This window comes from Pongo abelii, chromosome 15, assembly GCF_028885655.2.
Source record: "Pongo abelii isolate AG06213 chromosome 15, NHGRI_mPonAbe1-v2.0_pri, whole genome shotgun sequence".
Lineage (NCBI taxonomy): Eukaryota > Metazoa > Chordata > Mammalia > Primates > Hominidae > Pongo > Pongo abelii.
Window position 1 is genome coordinate 63,808,304 of NC_072000.2, and position 20,769 is coordinate 63,829,072.

Sequence of the window (20,769 nt, forward strand, 5' to 3'; positions counted from 1 at the left end):
TTTGATCAGCATGGGGATGACTCCAGGGCTGAGCCAGAACCGCCCCTGCTGAATGCTCAGAGCACCCAGAGGGAGGACACTAACCAAGCATCCCTGCTGCAGTGGGATCCTTTACCTTTTTGCTTATTGAGAAACAGCAGTGGGGGCGGGGCGCCAGGACCTAGAGGCCCCGGGCCCTTTGTGGCCGCAGGACTTTGGTTGGAACTCGCGTCTTCCTCAGGCTTCCGTGGCAACGTGGGCGTCTCAGGCTCCAGGGCTCCGTCTCCAGGGGGCAGCTCGGGGCCAGGCTGGGGCTCAGCTGAGGGGTAGTCGAGGAAGGAACCCGGCTCGGCCAGGCCCCGCCGGCTTGGCGCACGCTCCTCGGCCCGGACGCCCGTCTCCTCCCGGATGGCGTCCAGGGCGCCGGGCTTCATCGGGGGTGAGTCCTGCTCCCGCTTGGGGCTCTCCTCCGAGGCCGAGGAGGCGTCGCACGACTCGATGATGAGCTCGCTGTCCAGCTCGGCCTCGCGCTCCTCCCTCAGGATGCTGTACTGGATGGATGGCGAGGCGGGCGAGGGCGGCGGGCCGCCCACGTGGCCAAAGCTCACATAGCCTGAGGGCAGCGCGTCCTCCGCGGCCATGGGGTCCTCGGACACCAGCTCGATCTCTGAGTCCCCCGACTCCGCGCTGCTGGCCTCGTGGTCCAGGGGGCTGGGGATGGTTGGCGGTCCGGACCTGGCCTTGACCTCGGGCCTGTCGGCCAGCTGACCCACCGGCCGTGGGCTCTCGGTGGTTTCATACGATAATCCCTTTGCTTCTTTGATGGCGGTGATCAGCTCATCCTCGGAGATGCTGCTTTTCCCCTGGGATTCTGCAGCAGATGGTTCTGTCGTCCCACAGAGCGAAGGAGAGCCAGGGAGGCACACACATGGACAGACAGATGGACAGAGAGAGGAGGGATAAAACAAAATTCCATTAGGCGAGATGTTTTGTCGTTGCTTGAGAAACACATATCTCATTAGCACAAAAATAATCTGTTTCCAGGGCTATGCTGGAAAGACAGGCCACCTGAACTAAGAGGCTAATTACTGTTATGGCCCAATTAATCAGTGTTTTACAGACCTCTCTATCTTCAGCTAGCTATTTTAAAAAATGACCCGGCAATATCTTAGCAACAGAATCTCAGCTGGTGTTCCTGTTTCAATGGAGAGAAGATTCTACAAGTCATTTTAATTTCTGATTCATTCTCTCAGGGAACTTTTTCAATTTCACAGATTTTATCAGAAAATCTGATGTAAACAGCACTCCAATTGGGCCCACCAATATCAACAAATCTGAAAATCACCCATTATTCCTTGTCCATTGCTGTTTATATCCTCTACTTTAGCAAGACAAAGGCAGGTAGTTTTGAGCCTTGGATACAACTTGACTTCTGAGCTTTATATTTCCAATAAGAATCAGTATCTTTTTTTTTTTTTGCAACTAAGTGGAGCAATGTAAGAGATCACGTCTGCCAATTCCACCAAGCAGGCTGTGCAGATTACCATAATGGACTATCCTGCAAGGCTTTCCATAGTGGCAGCCCACTGTATTCTTTCCCTTTCTTCTCCTCTCTTCACTTCCTCTCGAGAAGAACAAAACCTGAGAGTCACTCCTGGTCCCTGGATGAATGCCTGCCTTCTGCCTGATGTTTATCCAGATGGCCTAAAGGCTACACTGGCAATCTTGCTGAGCTTTCCCTCCCATAGATGAGAGGACCTGGGATCACCATGACAACAGTGTTCAAGAGTTTCGTTTTCCCTTGACATACAGAAGGGCTTTATTTTAGAATATCTTAGTGGGATCTGGTCCTTTTGTTAGCAATAACTAGTTGCATTTATCCAAAGCTTTGAGGGATCTGTGGCTTTAGGACTGTGGGAGAACCCCAAATGGATAAAACATTTTAGATTTTCCTAATTATTTATGAATCAGAATTGATTTTATTCCTTATCCATATTCATTCATCTGTTATTTATTGAGAACCTAATATGTGTTAGGCCCTTTTCTACACACTTGGGATATATTAGTGAATGAAACAGATAACAAAGTCTCTGCTTATACTCTAGTGAAGGGAACACAATACACAAACAATATATATAGTAAATAAATAAAGTATATAGTATGTTAGAAGATGTTAAGTGTTATGGAAAAAAGTAGAGTAGGGTAAGGAAACACAAGTTCTGGGTCAGGGTGGAGATGAGTTTGCAATTTTAAATAGGGGAGTCCGTGTAGGCCTCACTGAGAAAGTAACCTACATTTAACACTTGAAGCAGGTGAGAGAGTGACTCATGAAGATATCCAGAGGAAAAGCACGCCACGCAGAGGAAACCGATAGTGCAAAGGCTCAGAGGTGGGAGCTGCACTGATTCCCAGGTATCATAGGCAGGCCATTATGTCTGGGCAAAGTGAATAAGTTGGGAAATAAGAGATCAGTGACACGGGGAGTGGGGGCAGATCATGTAGGATCTCATGGGGTTTTTATTCTGAGTGAGATGAGAAGATATTGGAGGGCTTTAAGCAGAGGAAGGATATGATCTATGGGTTCCCCCCCTTTTTTAGTAACTTAACAACTACTTCACTATCTCTCATACGATTCATGTTTTTAAAAATTTATTTTATGATCCTCAACTCTATTTTTACAGGATTTAGTTCCTTAATAAGTTGTACACATAGTTGTTTGATATGATTTCAGACAGCGGAAAAGTGTAAAAGTTTCACCAGCTTACTTCTGAGTGCTTGACTAGAGCACAGAGAAAGAAGATAAGGAGTGGTGTAAATTAAGAAATGTTCTGTACCTCCAGAGCACTGCTAGTAGCAGCAGCATCCTCTGCTGGGTGTCAGGCACTTTTACATATGGAACTTAGGGTCTAGGGACAACAGATTAAGCTACTTGTCCAAGGTCACTGTAGTGGTTTTCTCTCTGCCCGCTTAGATCCATTCCTTTCTTTCTCTGCCCTCTCCTGTGCGCTGAGAGGCTGACCTACATAGAAGGCATACCCAGGATTCCTTCCCTCTCGTTTCTGGTTGTTTTTAGCCAATAGGAAGCCCAAGGGCTGGGATGAAGGAGATGTTGAGATATTCCCTGCTGCTTCTGAAGTTCCAGCTCTTAGCAGGCTTCAAGAACGCTGTTCCTTCCTCTTGGTCTTTAGGTCTAGGGGTAGTAACAGCTCCCTAATGTTAAGGCTTTGGCATCGTTTGTTAGTTTTCTTGGCCATCTTTACACTTCTGTAAATAGCCCCTTCTTTAAACTCTCTTCAGTCACAACCTTTGAGTGTGTCACTTTTTTCCTGCTAGGACCCTAGATGATATAACTACATGGTTAGAAATTATTTGACCTGAATTTGAATGCATGTCTATTTCATGTGTTTTATACTATATCATGCTACATCTTTTTAAAAGGGGGATGCAGTCTGAGATGTGGCAAGTTACATTTTGGAGCATGAGAAGGAGAGGAAAAGTGAACTGGATAACCACAAGCAAAACAATGAAATTAAACCCCTACCTCATGTCATATTTTAAAATTTCCTTCAAATGGGTCAATAGCCTAAATATAACAGCTAAAATCATAAAACTCTAGAAGAAAACATAGAAGTAAATCTTCATGACCTTGGATTAGAAATCTTTTCACAGATATGACACCAAAAACAGAAGCAACAAAAGAAAAATTAATAAACTGGGCTTTTATGCTTCAGAGAATACCATAAAGAAAGCGAATGCACAATCAACAGAACAGGAGAAAATATTTGCAAATCATATATCTGATAAGGGACTCATATCTAGAATATATGACAAACTATTATGACTCAATAATAAAAGGCAAGCCAATTAAAAATGGGCAAAGAACTTCAACAGACAGTTCTCCAAAGGCAATTTATAAATGGCCAAAATGCACATGAAAATATGCCTAACGTCATTATTCACCAGAGAAGTGTGAATCAAAACTACTGTGAGATACTACTTCATACCCACTAGGATGGTTATAATCAAAAAGTCAGATAAAAACAAGTTCTGGCAAAGATTTAGAGAAACTGGAACCTTTACGCACTACTGGTGGGAATGAAAAATGTTGTAACTGTCTTGGACAAAAGTCTGGCAGCTCCTTAAACATTTAAACACAGAGTTATCATATGATCCAGTAATTCCACTCCTAGATATCTACCCAAGAGAAATGAAAGTATATGTCCACACAAAAAACTCGTACATGAATGTTCATAACAGCATTATTCGTAATAGCCAGAAAAGGTAGAAACAATCTAATATCCATCAACTGATAAATGAATAAATAAAAATGTAATATATCCATACAATGGAATATTATTTAGATATAAAAAGGAGTGAAGTACTGATTTGTGTTACAACATGGCTAAATATTAAAAACAGTGAAATAAGTCAGTCACGAAGGACCACATATTATGTGATTCCATTCATATGAAATGTCCAGAATAAGTAAATTTATAGAGAAAGAAAGTAGATTAGTAGTTATAGGGAGTGGGGAGATTTGGAGGGTGAGAAAAGGGGGTGCAGGGTTTCTTTTTGGGGTAATAAAATGCTCTAAAATTTATTGCAGTGATGGATCACAACTCTGTGAATATACTAAAAACCATGGAAATGTACACTTTAAATGAATTGTATAGTATATGGATTATATCTCAATAAAGCTGTTTAAAAAAAACAGAAGGAAGCTTGGCCTTGAATCTAAACTTGGATTGTATTACAAGTGAAAAGTAATGCTTTTATTATGTTAAGCCACCAAGATTTTGGGATTTAACTGAATTCTAGTGACTACATCATTTCACTCTGGATTGTACCCTTACTGCTTGCCTCAGTTCACCGGCAACTTCCCAATTGCTTTTGAGTTCTCATCTTATTTGTCTTCTCAACAGTATTTGACACACTGTCCACTCCTCCTTTGGTGTCTGCAACTCTACTTTCTTCAGATTTTCCTCCTAGCTTTCCTGATCTCACCTCTTCCCAGATATGAAATGTTGGTCTCCCCAGAGTTCTTCCCTAGGCTCTCTTCTTACTCCACTCTCCATCTCAAGGTGATTTTACCCATTTCTACCATCACTAGCTCCCAATTACCATTACTGTGCTTATGACTCACAGTATTCCCTGCCTCTCCTAGAGAATAAAAAGAAAACAAAACAGAATGGGCTAGGTGCAATTGTGTTGTACAATGTTCTAGAGGAGCTTAGAGGAGGTCACTGAGGAAGCTGCACTTGAATTCATCTTGGAACACAAATAGAACTTTGAAAGGCAGGCATTGTCCAAGAGTGAACTCCAAAAGCAAAGATATGGAGGTGAAAAAGGAAGGGGTCTGCTCAAAGAAGGACAAAGTCAAATGTTTAACTGGAGTATTATTGGGAATGATGCAGGGTTGATGTAACTGAAAATGGAAGCAGGCCCCTGGTCATGGAAGGCCCCGAAAACTAGTTTAAAAGTCAATCCTGAAGAAATAGGTATATGGAGGGGCCAAGATGGCCGAATAGAATCAGCTGCAGTCCCTGGCATTCATGGAGAGGAACGAAAGGGACAAAGGAATACAGTACTTTCAATTAAAATATCCAGGTTATCCCACTGGGATTGATTGGGGAAACAACACACAGAGAATAAAGAAAAGCAGGGCGGGGTGACAGTCCTCCTAGGAGCGACACAAAGCCAAAGGGAACCCCCCTGCCTTCCAGCCAAGGGAAGCAGTGAGTGACTGTGTGATCCTGGAAAACCAGGCTTCTTCCATGGATCTTTGCAGCTCTCGGAACAGGAGATCCCCTCATGAGGGCCACCAGGGCCTTGGATCTGACACACAGAACTATGTGGAGTCTTAGCAGAGCAGCTGCTCAGGCATGCACAGAGACCCAGAAGCTTTACATACTCCAGCCCCAGGATCCCCCAACAAATGTGCCTGCAACTTAGGCAAGGTGGGAGGTCTGCACATACCCCTAGGAAAAGGGCAGAATCCAGGGAGCTGAGCAGTGTCGTTTTGTGGGCCCCACTTCTATGGCACCTCACAAGATAAGGCCCACTGGCTTGGAATTCCAGCCAGCCACCAACAACAGGGTAGAGCCCGCCTGAGACTGGATGGAGCCCCAGTGGGAGTGGGGGTCACCATCTCTGCTGTTTGGTCAACTCAGCCACTCTACCTGCGGGCTTTGGAGAGTCCAAATGGTCCAGTGAAGGAAGGGTCCCCCCAGTAGCACAACATAGGGGCTTTGCCAGATTGTGGTCAGACTGCTTTTTTTCTTTCTTTCTTTCTTTCTTTTGAGACAGAGTCTTGCTCTGCCACCCAGGCTGGAGTGTAGTGGTGCGATCCCTGCTCACTGTAACCTCTGCCTCCCGGGTTCAAGCAATTCTCCTGCTTCAGACTCCAGAGTAGCTGGGATTACAGGGGTGCCCTACCATGCCTGGCTAATTTTTGTATTTTTAGTACAGACAGGGTTTCACCATGTTGGCCATGCTGGTCTTGGAAGTCCTGACCTCAAGTGATCCACCCACTTTGGCCTCTCAAATGCTGGGATTACAGGCATGAGCCACCGTGCCTGGCCAGACTGCTTCTTTAAGCAGGGCTCCCATCCATTCCTCCGCACTAGGCGAGACCTCCCAGCTGGCCCCTCCAGCCACATCTGCCGGCACATATTAGGGACAGAGCTCTGATCTCTCCCTGGGATGGAGTGCTCAGAGGAGGGGAGGGCTCCCACCTGGGCTGGCATTCTAGCCTGTGGACTTTGGAGAGTCCAGGCTGACAGGAGCAGAGGCGGTTCCTCACCATGACACAGCTATTTTGTTGAGGCATGGCCAGACTGCTTCTTTAAGTGGGACCCCAATCCACTCCTCCTTGAAGGGGGGTCCTCCCAGCTGGGGCCTCTGGCCACCCCTGCTCATATTCTCCCTGGGTGAAATGCCTGAGGGACAGGACAGGCTGCCACTTTGGCCATTCAGGCTTCTCAGCTGGTCTAGCCTGTGGGGCTTGGAAAGCCCAAACCAATTGGGGGCTGAAGGGATCTCCAACACAGCACAGCTGCCCTACCAAAAAGCAGCCAGACTGCTTCTTTAAGTGTGTCCTTGATCCCCTTCCTCCTGACTGGGTGAGACCTCCCAACCAGGGTCTCCAGCCACCACCTACAGGCACATTCGGGCTGGCAACAGGTCAGCACTCCCCTGGGATGGAGCTTCCAGAGGAAGAGGCAGGCTGCCATCTTTGCTGTTTCCCAACTTTCACTGCTGATGCCTCCAGGTATGGGAAAAACCAAGGCAACTAGGGTCTGGAGTGGACCCCCAAAAAACTGCAGCAGCCCTACAGCAGAGTGGACAAATTGTTAAAAGAAGAACAAACAAAAAACAACAACAAAAACAATAACAAACCCATAAAAACCCCATCCAAAAATCAGCAACCTCAAAGATCGAAGGTAGATAAGCCCACAAAAATGAGAAAGAATCAATGCAAAAACCCTGAAAACTCAAAAAGCTAGAGCGCTCCTTTTCCTTTAAATGACTGCAAACCTTCCCGGCAAGGGCTCAGAACTGGGCTGAGGCTGGGACAGCTGAAATGACAGAAGTAGGCTTCAGAAGGTGGGTAATAAACACCTTTACTGAACTAAAGGAGCATGTGGTAACCATTGACAAACAAGCAAATAATCATGATAAAACAATACAGGAGGTGACAGCCAAAATAGCCAGTTTAGACAGGAACATAACCAACCAGCTAGAGCTGAAAAACACACTACAAGAACTTCACAATGTAATCATGAGTATTAATAGCAAAATAGACCAAGCAGAGAAAAGACTCTCAGACCTTGAAGAGTATCTTTCTGAAATAAGACAGACAGCTAAGAATAGAGACAAAAGAATGAAAAAGAATGAACAAAACCTCTGAGAAATATAGAATTATGTAAAGAGACTGAATCTACAGCTAATTGGGGTACCTGAAAGAGATGGGGAGAATGGAACCAAGTTGGAAAACATACTTCAGAATATTATCCAGGAAAACTTCCCCAACCTAGTAAGACAGGCCAACACTCAAATTCAAGAAATGCAGAGAACCCCAGCAAGATAATCAATGAAAAGATCATCCCCAAGACACATAATCATCAAATTCTCCAGGGTCAAAATGAAAGAAAAAATGTTAAGGGCAGCCACAGAGAAAGGCCAGGACACCTATAAAGGGAAGCCCATCAGACTAACAGTGGACCTCTCAGCAGAAACCCTATAAGCTAGAAGAGATTGGGGGCCAATATTCAACACTTCTAAAGAAAAGAATTTCCAATCCAGAATTTCATATCCAGCCAAACTAAGCTTCATAAGTGAAGGAGAAATAAGATCCATTTCAGACAAGCGAATGCTGAGGGAATTAGTTATCACCAGGCCTGCCTTGCCAGAGTTCCTGAAGGAAACACTGAATATGGAAAGGAAAAACCATTACCAGCCACTACAAAAACACACTGAAGTATACAGACCAGTGACACTATGAAGCAACCACATAAACAAGTCAGAAAAATGACCAGCTAGCGTCGTGATGACAGAATCAAACCCACACATAACAATACTAACCTTTAATGTAAATGGGCTAAATGCCCCAATTAAAAGACACAAAGTGGCAAGCTGAATAAAGAACCAAGACCCATTGGTATGCTGTCTTCAAGAGACCCATCTCACATGCAAAGACACATATAGGCTCAAAATAAAGGGATGCAGGAAAATTTACCAAGCAAATGGAAAACAGAATAAAGCAGGGGTTGCACTCCTAGTTTCTGACAAAACAGATTTTAAACCAACAAATATCAAAAAAGATAAAGAAAGACATTACATAATGGTAAAGGATTCAATTCAACAAGAAGAGCTAACTATCCTAAATACATATGCACACAACACGTGGGCACCCAGATTCATAAAGCAAGTTCTTAGAGACCTTCAAAGAGATTTAGACTCCCACACAATAACAGTGGGAGACTTTAACACTCCACTGACAATATTAGACATGAAATAATAACAAACAGTCTCTCAGACCACAGCACAATCAAATTAGAACTCAAGATTAAGAAATTCACTCAAAACCACACAACTACATGGAAACTAAACAGCATGCTCCAGAATCTCTTGGGTAAATAATAAAATTAAGGCAGAAATCAAGCACTTCTTTGAAACTAATGAGAGCAAAGAGACAACATACCAAAATCTCTAGGATGTAGCTAAAGCAGTGTTAAGAGGGAAATTTATAGCATTAAATGCCCACATTAAAAAGCTAGAAAGATCCTAAGTTAACAACCTAACATCACAACTAAAAGAACTAGAGAACCAAGAGCAAACAAACCCCAAAGCTAGCAGAAGACAAAAACAAAGATGAACTGAAGGAGACAGAGACATGAAAAACCCTTTTAAAATAAACAAATCCAGGAGCTGTTTTTTTAAAAAAAAAATTAAAAATCAACCATTAGCTAGACTAATACAGAAGAAAAGAGAAGAATCAAATAAACACAATCAGAAATGATAAGCGAGATATCACCACTGACCCCACAGAAATACAAACAATGATCATAGAATACTATAAACACCTCTATGCTCATAAACTAGAAAATCTAGAAGAAATGGATAAATTCCTGGAGACATACACCCTGCAAAGACTGAACCAGGAAGAAACTGAATCCCTAAATAGACCAATAACAAGTTCTGAAATTGAGACAACAATAAATAGCCTACCAACCAAACAAAAGCCCAGGACCAGGGACATTTACAGCTGAATTCTACCAGAGGTATAAAGAAGAGCTGGTACCATTTCTATTGAAACTATTCCAGAAAAGTTGAAAAGGAGGGACTCCTCCCTAACTCATTCTATGAGGCCAGCAGCATCCTGATACCAAAACCTGGAAAAGATACAACAAAAAAATAAAACTTCAGGCCAATATTGTTGATGAACACTGATGCAATAATCCTCAATAAAATACTGGCAAACTGAATCCAGCAGCACATCAAAAAGCTTATCCACCACAATCAAGTAGGTTTACAACTTTAGTTCAACATATGCAAATCAAAACATGTGATTAATCACATAACTGCTTATGTGATCTAAAGACAAAACCACATGATTATCTCAATAGGTGCAGAAAAGGTCTTCAATAAAATTCAACATTCCTTTATATTAAACTGTCAATAAACTGGGTTTTGAAGGAACATACCTCAAAATAATAGGAGCCATATATGACAAGCCCACTGCCAATATCATACTAAATAGGCAAAAGCTAGAAGCATTCCTATTAAAAAGCAGCACAAGACAAGGATGCCCTCTCTCACCACTCCTATTCAACACAGTATTGAAAGTTCTGGCCAGGGCAATCAGGCAAGAGAAAGAAATAAATTGTTTTCAAATAGGAAGCGAGGAAACCCAACTATCTTTGTTTGCAGATGACATGATCCTATATCTAGAAAATCCCATTTTCTCAATCCAATAGCTTCTTAAGCTGATAAGCAACTTCAGCAAAGTCTCAGGATATAAAATCAATGTGCAAAAATTGCTAGCATTCCTATACAGCAACAACAGGCAAGCAGAGAGCCAAATCATGAATGAATTCCCACTCACAATTGCCACAAAAAGAATAAAATACCTAGGAATACAGCTAACAAGGGACGTGAAGGACCTCTTCAAGGGGAACTACAAGCAACTGCCCAAAGAAATCAGAGATGACACAAAGAAATGGAAAAACTTTCCATGCTCATGGATATGAAGAATCAATATCATGAAAATGGCCATACGCCCCAAAACAACTTACAGATTCAACATTATTCCCATTAAACTACCATTGACATTCCTCACAGAATTAGAAAAAACTATTTTAAAGTTCATTTGGAACCAAAAGAAAGCCAGAATAGCCAAGACAATCCTAAGACAAAGAACAAAGCTGGAGGCATTATGCTACTTGACTTCAAACTATACTACAAGGCTACAGTAACCAAAACAGCATGGTACTGGTACAAGAACAGACACATAGACCAATGGACCAGCATAGAGAACCCAGTAATAAGACCACATACCTACAACCATCTGATCTTTGACTAACCTTACAAAAACAAGCAATGGGGAAAGAATTCCCTAGGTAATAAATGGTGCTGGGATAACTGGCTAGCAATATACAGAAAATTGAAACTGGACCCCTTCCTTACACATGTACAAAAATCAACTCAAGATGGATTAAAGACTTAAATGTAAAACCCAAAACTATAAAAACCCTAGAAGAAAATCTAGGCAATACCATTCAGGACATAGGCATGGGCAAAGATTTCATTACAAAGACACCAACAGCAATTGCAACAAAAGCTCAAACTAACAAATGGGATCTAATTAACTAAAAGCTTCTGCACAGCAAAAGAAACTATCATCAGAGTGAACAGAACAGAATGGGAGGAAATATTTGCAATCTATGCATCTGACAAAGGTCTAATATCCAGCATCTACAAAGAACTTAAACAATTTACAAGAAAAAAAATAAACAACCTCATTAAAAATTGAACAAAGGACATGGACAGACACTTCTCAAAAGAAGATATACATGCAGACAACAAACATGAATAAAAGCTCAGCAGCACTTATAATTAGATAAATGTAAATCAAAACTACAATGAGGTACAATCTTACAAAAGTCAGAATGGCTATTACCAAAAAGTCAAAAAACAACAAATGCTGGCAACGTTGTGGAGAAAAAGGAATGCTTTTACACTGTTAGTGGAAGTATAAATTAGTTCAACCATTGTGGAAAACAGTGTGGCGATTCCTCAAAGACCTAGAGGCAGAAATACAATTTGACCCAGCAATCCCATTACTGGGTATATACCCAAAGGAATAGGAATCATCCTATCATAAAGATACAGGCACACATATGTTTATTGCAGCACTATTTACAATAGTAAAGACATGGAGCCAACCCAAATGCTCATCAATGATAGACTGGCTAAAGAAAATGTGGTACATACACCATGGAATACTATGCATCCATAAAAAGGAACAGGATCATGTTCTTTGCAGGGACATGGATGGAGCTGGAGGCCATTATCCTTAGCAAACTAATGCAGGAACAGAAAACCAAATACCACATGTTCTCACTTATGAATGGGAATTGAATGATAAGAACACATGGACATATTGAGGGGTAGCAACACACACTGGCGCCTGTCGGAGGGTGAAGGGGGAGGAGGGAGAGCACCAGAAAGAAGAGCTAACGGGTGCTGGGCTTAACTCCTAGGTGATAGAATGATCTGTGCAGCAAAACACCATGGTACATGTTTACCTATAAAAACCTGCACATCCTGCACATGTACCCCTGAGCTTAAAAGGAAAAAAAAAGTCAGTCTTTTATCAGGCAGGCATTAGTGGATCCTGGAAGGGTTAGGATGAGCTTAAAAGGGAGGGAAGGCCAGGTGCAGTGGCTCACGCCTGTAATCCCAGCACTTTGGGATGCCGAGGCGGGCAGATCACCTGAGGCCAGGCGTTCGGGGAGACCAGCCTGGCCAGATGGCGAAACCCCGTCTCTACTAAAAATACAAAAATTAGCAGGGCGTGGTGGCGGGCACATGTAATCCCAGCTACTCAGGAGGCTGAGGCATGGGAATCGCTTGAACCCGGGAGGCTGAGGTTGCAGTGAGCCGAGATCATGCCACTGCACTCCAGCCCGGGCAACAGAGCAAGACGCTGTCTCAAAAAAAAAAAAAAAAAAAAAAAGGGGAGGGAGGGAAGTAGAAGGAGTATAACCCATTAACAGGATAGTGCAATTGTTGAATTATGACAACTGAACTGGAGGTAGGGTGTGAGTTGTGGTGGCCATAGAATAGAAAGAGGAGAAAAGCAGTGAAGAGAGAAATCATTGACTTGGGGTCTGATTCATGTGGTGAGTGAGAAAAAGAGGGGTTTCAAAAGCTACTCAGAAATGGTGAGCCTGAGTGAATAAAATGAACAGGGGAACAATGAGCTTGTTTGATGGGACAGGGAAGAAAATTCTTATCTTGGATGGTTCTTCCCTTTCTGAGGCACACATCCTTCCGGTTTCACACGCAGAGGCCTCTGTCTAACCACCCAAACTGCTAGGACTGAGGAAACTCCTGCTTGCACAATATTCCTGGGAGGCCACATGGCAGAGCAGCTCACCCTTGTGCCAGCTGGCCTGAGGCTGCGTTGTTCGGGAGACAGGCTGGTGCCCACTCATTCTGCACAACTGGGAGCCCCTAGGCAGCCTTGTATTTGCTTGTGTGATGATTTAATTAATCTTTGCCCTTTCACCCTTTCCCACTCTCCCTGACCCCAGACTGAAAGCGCCTTGGGAGCAAAGTACAGCCAAGTTGTGTTTGTTCATTATCATATCCTTGCACCCAGCACAGTGCCTGGCACACAGGAGGTACGCAATAAATAGCACTCATGTGAGAGCCAGCTCAAATTTTTACAACAGTGGCTCTTATTCAAGTGTGTAGCTCAAAACTGCCCTCAGAAATTCTGCCTTAGTAGAAGTAGGTCTGGATGTAACTCTATGTGTGATTCTAACAGTCACCTCCAGTTAGGGCTGGCAGATTTAGGAAATAAAAATACAGGACACTCAGTTACATTTGACTCTCAGCAAAACAATGAAATTTTTTTTAGTATAGGTATGCCCTAAGAAATATTTGTGTTTCATCTGGCAGTTCTACCTCCAGTTGAAAACTACTATGTTAGTGCATTCAGAAAAAGAAGGCCCAGGGTCTTGCTTTATTTACTCAAGAGTAAGGATGATTCCAGACAGCTGCAGGGTGGGGGAGAAAAGGGTCTGAGGAGTTCCATCTTGAGCAAGTGAAGGTGCTACCTTAAAAATAATCCACCCTTACCATGAGTCAAAAGGGACTCGTAGCTCCTATAGATACTGCCCTATGTTCTTAAGGGAAACTAAAACTTTAACAAAATGCTAGGAATAATCAGGGAAAATTTTAGAACAAAACAGAAGTTTCCATATCTTTGCTTAAAATTTCAACAATTTCAAAGGCCCTCTAAGATACTGGTTATTATGTATCAAGACTGACACTGCAAAGCTAGAAACAGTCACCTAAAATCATCAGATAAAATAGGAAAATTGAGAGATAAGAAAGGCACCCCAGGGTGATATGTTTGCTGCTGATGATAATTGTGATGATATAATTGAGAGGGATAAAAGGAAAGGTGAACACAGGCTATTTTAGTAAGTTGCAGACACCAGTGTCCAACAGTGAATGACGCTGCTATTAGGACTCCCTTTGTTCCTGGCTCATTCTCCACACAGCATCAGGAAGGATCAATTGAAAACCCAAGTCTGATCCTGCCACGCTTCCCTTCCTTCCCCCTACTCCAGCCAAGCCGGCCTTCCAGCTGCTCCTGGAACAGAGAAGAGATTCCCAGCTCAGGGCCTTTGCACTGGGAGGCCCCTCAGCCTGGCCTCACTTCCTCAGATAGCTACATGACTGGCTCCCTCACTCCATTCAGTCTCTGCTCAAGCTGTTACCTCGAAGAAGCCTCTCCTCGCCCCCACCGCCACCACTCTCTTACACTTTGCCTTGCTGTATTTTTCTTCATAACCATTATAACTACCTGATATTATATTATATATTTGGTTATTTGTGTGTATGTCTTCTCAACTAGATTGTAAGCTCCATGAAGCCAGGATTTTCTTGTGAGGCACCACTCACTCTTGAGTCCTGGCAGTAATGGAACAATGCCTGACGTGGAGTAAATGGTCAACACATATTTGTTAAATAAATAGATGAATGAATAAATGATGTCACTTCTCAGCTTAAAACCCTCCAATGGCTTCCAATTACATTTGGAACAAAATCCAAACTCCTTCCCCACGATCTCGGCCCTGCCTATCTGTCCAATGGTGTTCTCTGCCCCACTTCCCTCTTCCTCCCCTATGTCATCAACACCCTTTCAGTTCTCATATAATACAGACTCAGGCCCTGTGCATTTGCTATTCCCCCACACCTGAGGTCCTTCCTAGCCTCTCTCTGAACTGTGGGCTCCTTCTGCTCATTCAGATTTCAGTTCATGTGTCATCTCCTCAGAGGGGCAGTCCTTGGCCCCCTCACACCCAACCCTCTATCACTCTTTCTAGTGCTCACACTATGAAATTACACTGTTTATTTATGGGTTTGTTTTTTATTGCCTGTTTCCTCTGACTAGCAGGTAAGCTCTGCAAGGGCAGGGACCTTGTACATCTTATTTACTACAATGTCTCAGTGGCCAGTGCATGTCTGATGTATAGAAGTCACTCTAAATATTTTTTGAACAAAATAATGAATTTTAAAAATGGGTAGGAGAATCATAGATCCCATCAATGCAAGGAAATAGCAATGGTAGTTTTCAAATTTAAGTTGATTTACTTTCAATTGCTCATTTCTTCTTGAGGGAAACTGGGGTGTTTTAAGGATGACTTCCTGATTATTGTCCTTTTTGAGGCTAATAGCTCACATAACACCCAGAACCATCATAATATCCCTCTTGGTGTTTGTGTCAGAAACAACGTGGTGCTCCTGGTCAGTGTCTGGTGCATCAGGGCATTTATTATGTTTTCCTAAATTGCTTCACTTTTTTCATGACTGATCTTGGCTTAAAAGAGACTTCCAGTATTTCAGCTGTAAGAATTCTTGCCTCTCCACCTCAGTGTATATTATTTAGTGAAAATAGGTAAGTATGTTGGAGAACATTACAAAATGGAATAATCCATTGGAATTGGGAGAAATATAAATATATTAGACACCTTGCTTAAACATCAGCATCTGTGGCTAAAACTAACCCAAATTAGAATTTCTCTTCAGTTATTCTCCAGATTTGATGATTTCCTTATTTATTAAACAATGATAAACTGAACTCTTTTTTGCTTAACATGCTTTCTTTTTCCTCAGTTTCTATGTACAATTATGTGCAATTCTCAATTTTTGTTTTATCTGTTGTCACTGGAAATGGCAGAGTGACCCAAGACTCAACAGATGTAATAAAGTCCATATCCTCTACTGTCTATGGGCACAGTGTCACATGGTGTCAGAGGTCACAAGAAGATGGGAAGCGGGTCAGAAACCTCGCAGGATAAAAAGGGCAGGGATAAAAGCTTCAATGAGAAGCTGATTCTTTCTGTTAATTTCATTCTTATCTGTTGTCATATGACTCTGGTATTTTGATGTGAGATGTATATGGAGAGAGGAGCTGAACATAGGAAAGAATGTGTAATGGGCCATTTTCTCTTTCCTGAATATGCCCTGCTTAGAATGTTTATTTGATTGCAGCTGCAGAGACAACCATTGTCCTAACCCCATACTGTCAAGTGGGCAACCCAACATCATAAAACTCCAATATCATGTGAGCCAGATCTGCCTTTGTTTTCTCTTGAACCTTCTCCAGAACCCAGTTGGGCCATGGCTACTTAAAAATGGAAATTCCCTAAAAATTAATGGACCCTTTGTCAAGTCTTTGCAAACTGTAATTTTTACATGAAGTATGTGCCGTGTAAGTAGACCTATACATGCTAGGGCATTTCACTATTCCTGAGGAATGGCTGAAGTTCTTGTGGACTGACTACTGGACAACCCGGGAGCTCTGTAAAACACAGCTTGACTATATTAACTTACATCTTCAGAACATCAAGTATCTTTATGGCAGGAAATAATAAAAGAGTTTTACTATGCATTGCCAGAAAGAGTACAAGGAAGCTTGGAAACTCGGATATGTTCTGACCTCATGTTTTAGGCAGGGGCAAGTCATATCTAATCCACCTGGAGCCTTGGTTTTCTGATTTGTCATTACTACCCAAATCTCAATTTACATCTTAAGTGAAGTTCACTGGGCCCTCACAACTCCAGGTCCATGCAGCTCCTCAGACTGGAAGGGCACCCTTCCCTTCACCTCTTTGTTTCCCCCTGTTCCTCTGAGAGTCACCTGTGGTCTCAGTTCACCTGGGGAGCTGCTGGACTCCAGGGCTCCTCAGCACCGTACATTTCCCTTTCTCAGGACACCAAGCACACTGGATTGGGACTGCTTCCTTGGTCGTCTGGCCCCCTGGAGGCAGGGACTGGTTTTTGTTTATTTTTTATTTTTCGTTAATTTCCCATCAGTTGTGCCTCATAGAGTTCTCAACCAAAAGAAAGTATGTAGAAAGTGTTTGTTGAGTGAATGAGTGAATTTGAAAATCAGGGACTTGGCGCAGTGAATCTTTAAGACGCTTGGAGTTTTACGGTTGAATGAGTCTGAAGGAACTTTGGGGAGAAGGAATTAATGCTAAAATCTATAGGGAAAGAAGATAGGAGGAACTTTCATTAATTCTGTTCTATTCCAACACTTGGATTTGTACTGTACCATCAGGGTTTAGAGCAATCGCTCCTCCTCTACAGGCTTTGGTTCCATTTTCAGAGTTTACTAGAAGCTCTTTCACCTGAGGTGCATACCAAAGCTCTTTGGGATGTGGTAGAATGCCAGTCACCAGGAGCAGGGGAAGGTTTGAGGACCTCTCACTGTCCTCTTCGTCTTGATGCCTCATGGACATTTGAGAGAGGTGGAGATGCAAAGGCTGGAGAGAAGAGAGCAGCACAGGGTGGGGTGAGGAGTTTCCTGCCGCCTCTTTGGCCTTTAGCCAGGGGTATAAGAGGCCCGCTTTGTGTTTGAGAGAATACGCATGAGTGCTGTTTAATATTCTGCCTTGAGTCACAGAAGGAGAACGTTCAAGTTAAAAAAGACCATGGCCTAATGAAGTCTCAACTTGAAAAATTTTGATGAAGTACAGCTTTTGGTTTCAAAAATAAAATTATATGCAGAGCTTCAATAAACTAGAGATATAAAATGACAGTGTTGAGATTGAAAGGGGAAGGGAGGAGTTTGCTTTGTTTAGGTTTCCTCTTCCTGTCTGTGCCATCCCTAAAAGATCCAGAAGTCCACCTTTTCCTTCCCTTTAAGTGTACAGACTTAGAGTTAGGGACAGGAATGTTAAATGCCCCGGCCAAGGTGCTTCAGGCAGTCTAGAGAGAACAGCCAGTGTGCTCTTCTCATAATATCTCCAAGAGACCTGTGCTATAGTTTGAATGTCCCTTCCAAAACTCATGTTTAAACTTAATACCCAATGTGGCAGTATTGAGAGGTGGAGCCTTTGAGAGGCTATGGACTACGAACTATTGAACTATGAAGGTTCTGCCTTCATGAGTGGATTATCCCACTCATGGATTAATGGATTAAAGAGTTAACGGATTAATGGATTATCATGGAAATGTGACTTGCGGCTTTATAAAAAGAAGAAGAGAGACTTGAGCATAGCATGTTAGCATGCTCAGTCCCCTCACCATGTTATACCCTGCACCCACTTGGGACCCTTCAGAGAGTCCCCACTAGCAAGCCAGAAAGCTTTTACCAGATGTGCCCCTTTGACCTTGGACTTCCCAGCTTTCAGAACTGTTAAGAAATAAATTTTGTTTCTTTTACATTACCCTGTGTCAGGTATTCTGTTATAAGCAACACAAAACAGACTAAGACAACCCAGATCCTAGCCGAAAGCTAACTGAGAAGCAGGCAGTACTGAATTCTCTGCTCTGGACAGTAGGGCTACATGAGGATTTTAATGTTTCCAGTATGTCATCCTAACATCTTCCCTCAAATAAAGAAAAAAAATATTTTACAAAGAAAACCTGACAGGACTTTAAGAGAAATTCCAGGTTGCAACCATTGTACAATCACCAACAAATTGAAAACCTTGACTATTAATTAAATTAGTTAAACTAAATGAAATTTAAGGGGCCCAGATAGTAAAGTATGTTGAATGAAAATTGTCATTCCTTAATATTTGTTTTAGGGATTGAGATTTCCATATGCTGGGTTTTCCTAAGTCAAGCAATAATAGGGCATTTACCTGTTCCAGAAGATGGAGGGGTGATAGATCCTGGGCTGTCATCTTCAGGCTCCGAGACAGTGACAGTGGGGACTGTGTCAGGACTCGGCTTTAGACATATATCTTGCTTCTCAGGGGTCTTCTCTTGGGTAGTGGTTTCAACAGAAGGTTCTATTTCCGTCAGTGTGATTTTGACAGGGGTGGTGATCTGAGGAGCCCTGCGCTGTTCTTCAGAGAGATCATCTATGTATGGAGCAAATGTGGATTCTTCCAATAAATGGTCCTTGATGATTTTTCCCTCCACAGGAGCTGGTTTGTCAGGTTCACAGACTCCTTCAGGTTTAATTGAGATGTCAGTGTCCTTATTCTTAAAGTCCAAGTCTTTATCTTCCAACTCGGGGTGATGTTGTTCTTGGTACTTCACCTCCTCGGGTCTGGTTATGTCAATGTATTTATAGGCCTCTGCTTTCATCTGGTCCAGAGGGTCTGCTAAGATCTTGTTCACTTCGGTGGACTCTGCAGGAGTCATCTCTATTCCAGAATCAGAACTAAATAAGCCACGAGACTCTATCCCAGGCACATCTGGTAAGGAGGGGCCGGGTGTACCCAGCTCCTCAGGGCTCTCTGAAATGGTGACGTGGCCATTTTCCTTCTGAAGAATTCCAGTGAAATATGTAGAATCCTCCTGAGGTGGATAGCGGATGTCAGAAACGAGAGATGTGTAACACGATCCTTCCCCATCTTTTGATGTTGTTGAGAAGGTGTGGTCCATGGCACTGGAAACACCTGCCACACCTATGAATCAAAGCAGCAGCAGACAGTGAGTGGGTGCTTGGCGTCAGCTCTCTCTCCTGTCTAACCCACCACCCACCCCTGCCTGGTGAAGACATGACATCCTTTCTCCTTAAGTCCTCGGAGTTCCCTCAGAGCTCCCTCAGAGCACCAGCATGTTAAATTTCCTCATCTCCCCGATAGTCCATACTTCTGGTATTTTTCTAGTAACAGACCCCAGAGGCTCACATAAACTGCCAGGACCAGATAAGTTGGGGACAGATCCTGTAAGACTAGGAAATTTATTTTCAACATCTACCACCTCAACACACAGTGACTTGATCTTAGTATCATTAAAAAGGAACCCTCTTTGTATCTAAAGTATTAACAGCTCTTTAAGTAGAGGTGGAAATTAGGCTACCTCAGGATTGTAACTGCAACAATAGGATAGCTGACTGGGTACAGGAGCTGTTCTTGGAGATTCAATAGCTGGGAGGAACCTCAAAGGACCCACTTGTCCAGCCCTTTCATTCATGGACTCCTGATCCATCCAGTCTCTTTTTTAAGGTCAGGTCCTCAGAGAAAGGACCTCCTAGCTTTGGGCCTCATTCCAATGTCATATCACCCTAATGGTGTGCTTCCCTGTTTATTTCTTCAGTTTTCCCCCTTGTTTTGTTTCCCTCCTCTTTTACTCCCCTACTGCCCATTCATTGCCATCCAGTGATATTCAAAGTGACCCACTGGGAATTCCTTCTTTCCACTGGTGGTGCTAAGGGTAAGACAGGTTTCCAAGTTTGAGTCTATAGAATATTTTCACCCGGCTCTAATTCTACTAATATACCAGCCAAAATATTCATTAATAGTGGGCATAGGCCAGGTGCAGTGGCTCACGCCTGTAATCCCAGCACTTTGGGAGGCCAAGGCAGGCGGATCTCCTGAGGTCGGGAGTTCGTAGACCAGCCTGACAACATGGAGAAACTCCGTCTCTACTAAAAATACAAAATTAGCCGGGCGTGTTGGCGCATGCCTGTAATCTCAGCTACTCAGGAGGCTGAGGCAGGAGAATCGCTTGAACCCAGGAGGAGGAGGTTGTGGTAAGCTGAGATCACGCCATTGCACTCCAGCCTGGGCAGCAAGAGCAAAA

At 43.0% G+C, this 20,769-nt stretch overlaps 1 protein-coding gene and 1 long non-coding RNA gene across 4 annotated transcripts in view; one reads left to right on the plus strand and one right to left on the minus strand.

The window, feature by feature from the left end:
• Positions 1-20,769, minus strand: part of RTN1 (reticulon 1) — a 325,414-nt gene that overhangs the window by 138,136 nt on the left and 166,509 nt on the right. For both annotated transcript variants that reach the window (XM_054530703.2, XM_002824806.6), the window contains 2 exons: positions 18,876-19,649; positions 116-865 (listed from right to left, as the gene is read on the minus strand). In XM_054530703.2, the coding sequence (XP_054386678.2) occupies positions 116-865; positions 18,876-19,626 (1,501 nt within the window). In that variant the 5' untranslated portion in view covers positions 19,627-19,649. The remainder of the gene's footprint in view (positions 1-115; positions 866-18,875; positions 19,650-20,769) is intronic.
• LOC129049913 (uncharacterized) lies at positions 261-14,780 on the plus strand. Of its 2 annotated transcripts, none has more exons than XR_008513305.2 (3): positions 261-418; positions 2,292-2,391; positions 3,418-4,682. It is a non-coding gene; the product is annotated as an uncharacterized LOC129049913 (long non-coding RNA). The 2 variants fall into 2 exon arrangements; XR_008513304.2 differs by lacking the exon at positions 3,418-4,682 and adding an exon at positions 14,346-14,780 and having other exon boundaries at positions 268-418.